This window comes from Sinocyclocheilus anshuiensis, unplaced genomic scaffold, assembly GCF_001515605.1.
Source record: "Sinocyclocheilus anshuiensis isolate Anshui unplaced genomic scaffold, SAMN03320099.WGS_v1.1 scaffold4127, whole genome shotgun sequence".
Lineage (NCBI taxonomy): Eukaryota > Metazoa > Chordata > Actinopteri > Cypriniformes > Cyprinidae > Sinocyclocheilus > Sinocyclocheilus anshuiensis.
Window position 1 is genome coordinate 60,615 of NW_015544339.1, and position 1,387 is coordinate 62,001.

At 39.9% G+C, this 1,387-nt stretch overlaps 1 protein-coding gene across 1 annotated transcript in view; it reads left to right on the top strand.

Moving 5' to 3' along the window:
- LOC107698160 (peroxisomal coenzyme A diphosphatase NUDT7-like) overlaps nt 1-1,018 on the top strand; it is a 5,999-nt gene extending 4,981 nt beyond the window's left edge. The window contains exon 3 of the mRNA XM_016499118.1: nt 959-1,018. Within this exon, the coding sequence (XP_016354604.1) occupies nt 959-1,018 (60 nt within the window). The remainder of the gene's footprint in view (nt 1-958) is intronic.
- The last annotated feature ends 369 nt before the right edge of the window (nt 1,019-1,387 follow it).

A 1,387-nucleotide genomic window follows, 5' to 3' on the forward strand; every position in this document is an offset into this window, starting at 1 on the left:
GTGCTTTTATAGCTTCCTGGTCATTACGTCACCCGCCCGTGACGTCTCGCCCATCTATTGGTCTGATTACACACGAGGTTCAGAGCCGGTCACGCTGAAGGGCGTTCCCGAAGCGTCCTCCGACGCAGCGTCTCGTTCCCTCGAGGAACCATGGTTACATACGTAACCTGAGACGATTCTAATCGAGAGATAAGAATCTTGTGATCAGCAGTATCAAAGGCTGAAGATAGGTCCAGCATTACTAAAATGACGGAATCTCCAGAATCTGTAGCCATTAAAACGTCATTAAGAACTTTTATAAGAGCCGTTTCAGTACTGTGCAAAGATTTGAACCCAGACTGGAATGTCTCATAAATCTGATTATTTGTTAAAACAGACTGAAGCTGTAAACACACAATTTTTTCCATCAGCTTAGAAATAAACGGTAACACAGATACTGGTCGAAAATTGGATAAAACAGTAGTGTCAAGTGAAGGTTTTTTTAGGATAGGAGAGACTGTTGCCATTTTCAGACTGTCTGGTATAAATCCAGATGACAAACATTTATTCAACAATGACACAAGTTCTGGTCCCACTGTGTGAATTATTTGTCTCAGATAGCGAGGGTGTATTATATCACCTGGAGAAGAGGAAGGTTTCAATTTAACAATTATGTCCTTCACTGATTGTAGAGAAACCAGATTGAAGGTAGTCCAGGTAGTCACAGATATCGTGCTTGTTTGAGTTTCATAGTCAGTGTCTCAGAGTGTATTGGTAGGATGTTGGATAACGCTAACAGGTGGATTCAACACAGAGTTTATAACATTGAAAAGAACTTTAGGGGTCTGATGATGCTTATCAATTAGATCAGAGAAATAAGAGGATTTAGCAGTCTTTACTGCTCTCTGGTAAGAGGATAAGCAGTCCTTAAGAATGTTAAAAGAAATTTGTAGTTTATCTTTTTTCCATTTTCTTTCAGCCTGCCTACAGGCTTGTCTCAAGGAGCGAACATTCTGGTCAACCCAGGGCTCTGTTTTGAGTTTAGGCCTGAAAGGCTTGACAGGTGCAATACGGTTTAGGATGTCCGACCATACAGTATTTAAATGCTCAAGATGTTTATCTGCATCTAGATCAGATGTTAAAGTCTCTATTGGAATTGAGGAACTGATTTCAGAATAGTGCTTAGTAAATTCTTCAGGAAAACAAGGCGAGTAGGCACGAAATAGGTGGATATCATCAACAGTATTTAAGGGGATAGCTGGCTGAGACATGTTAAAAATAATGGGAAAATTATCAGAAATAAGGGTTTGAATTACCTCCATTTTGTTATAGAGAGGCCAAAAGACAGTATTAAGTCCAAGGTGTCCTAAAATGTGTGTGGGGTGATTTACCCACTGCATCAAATTAA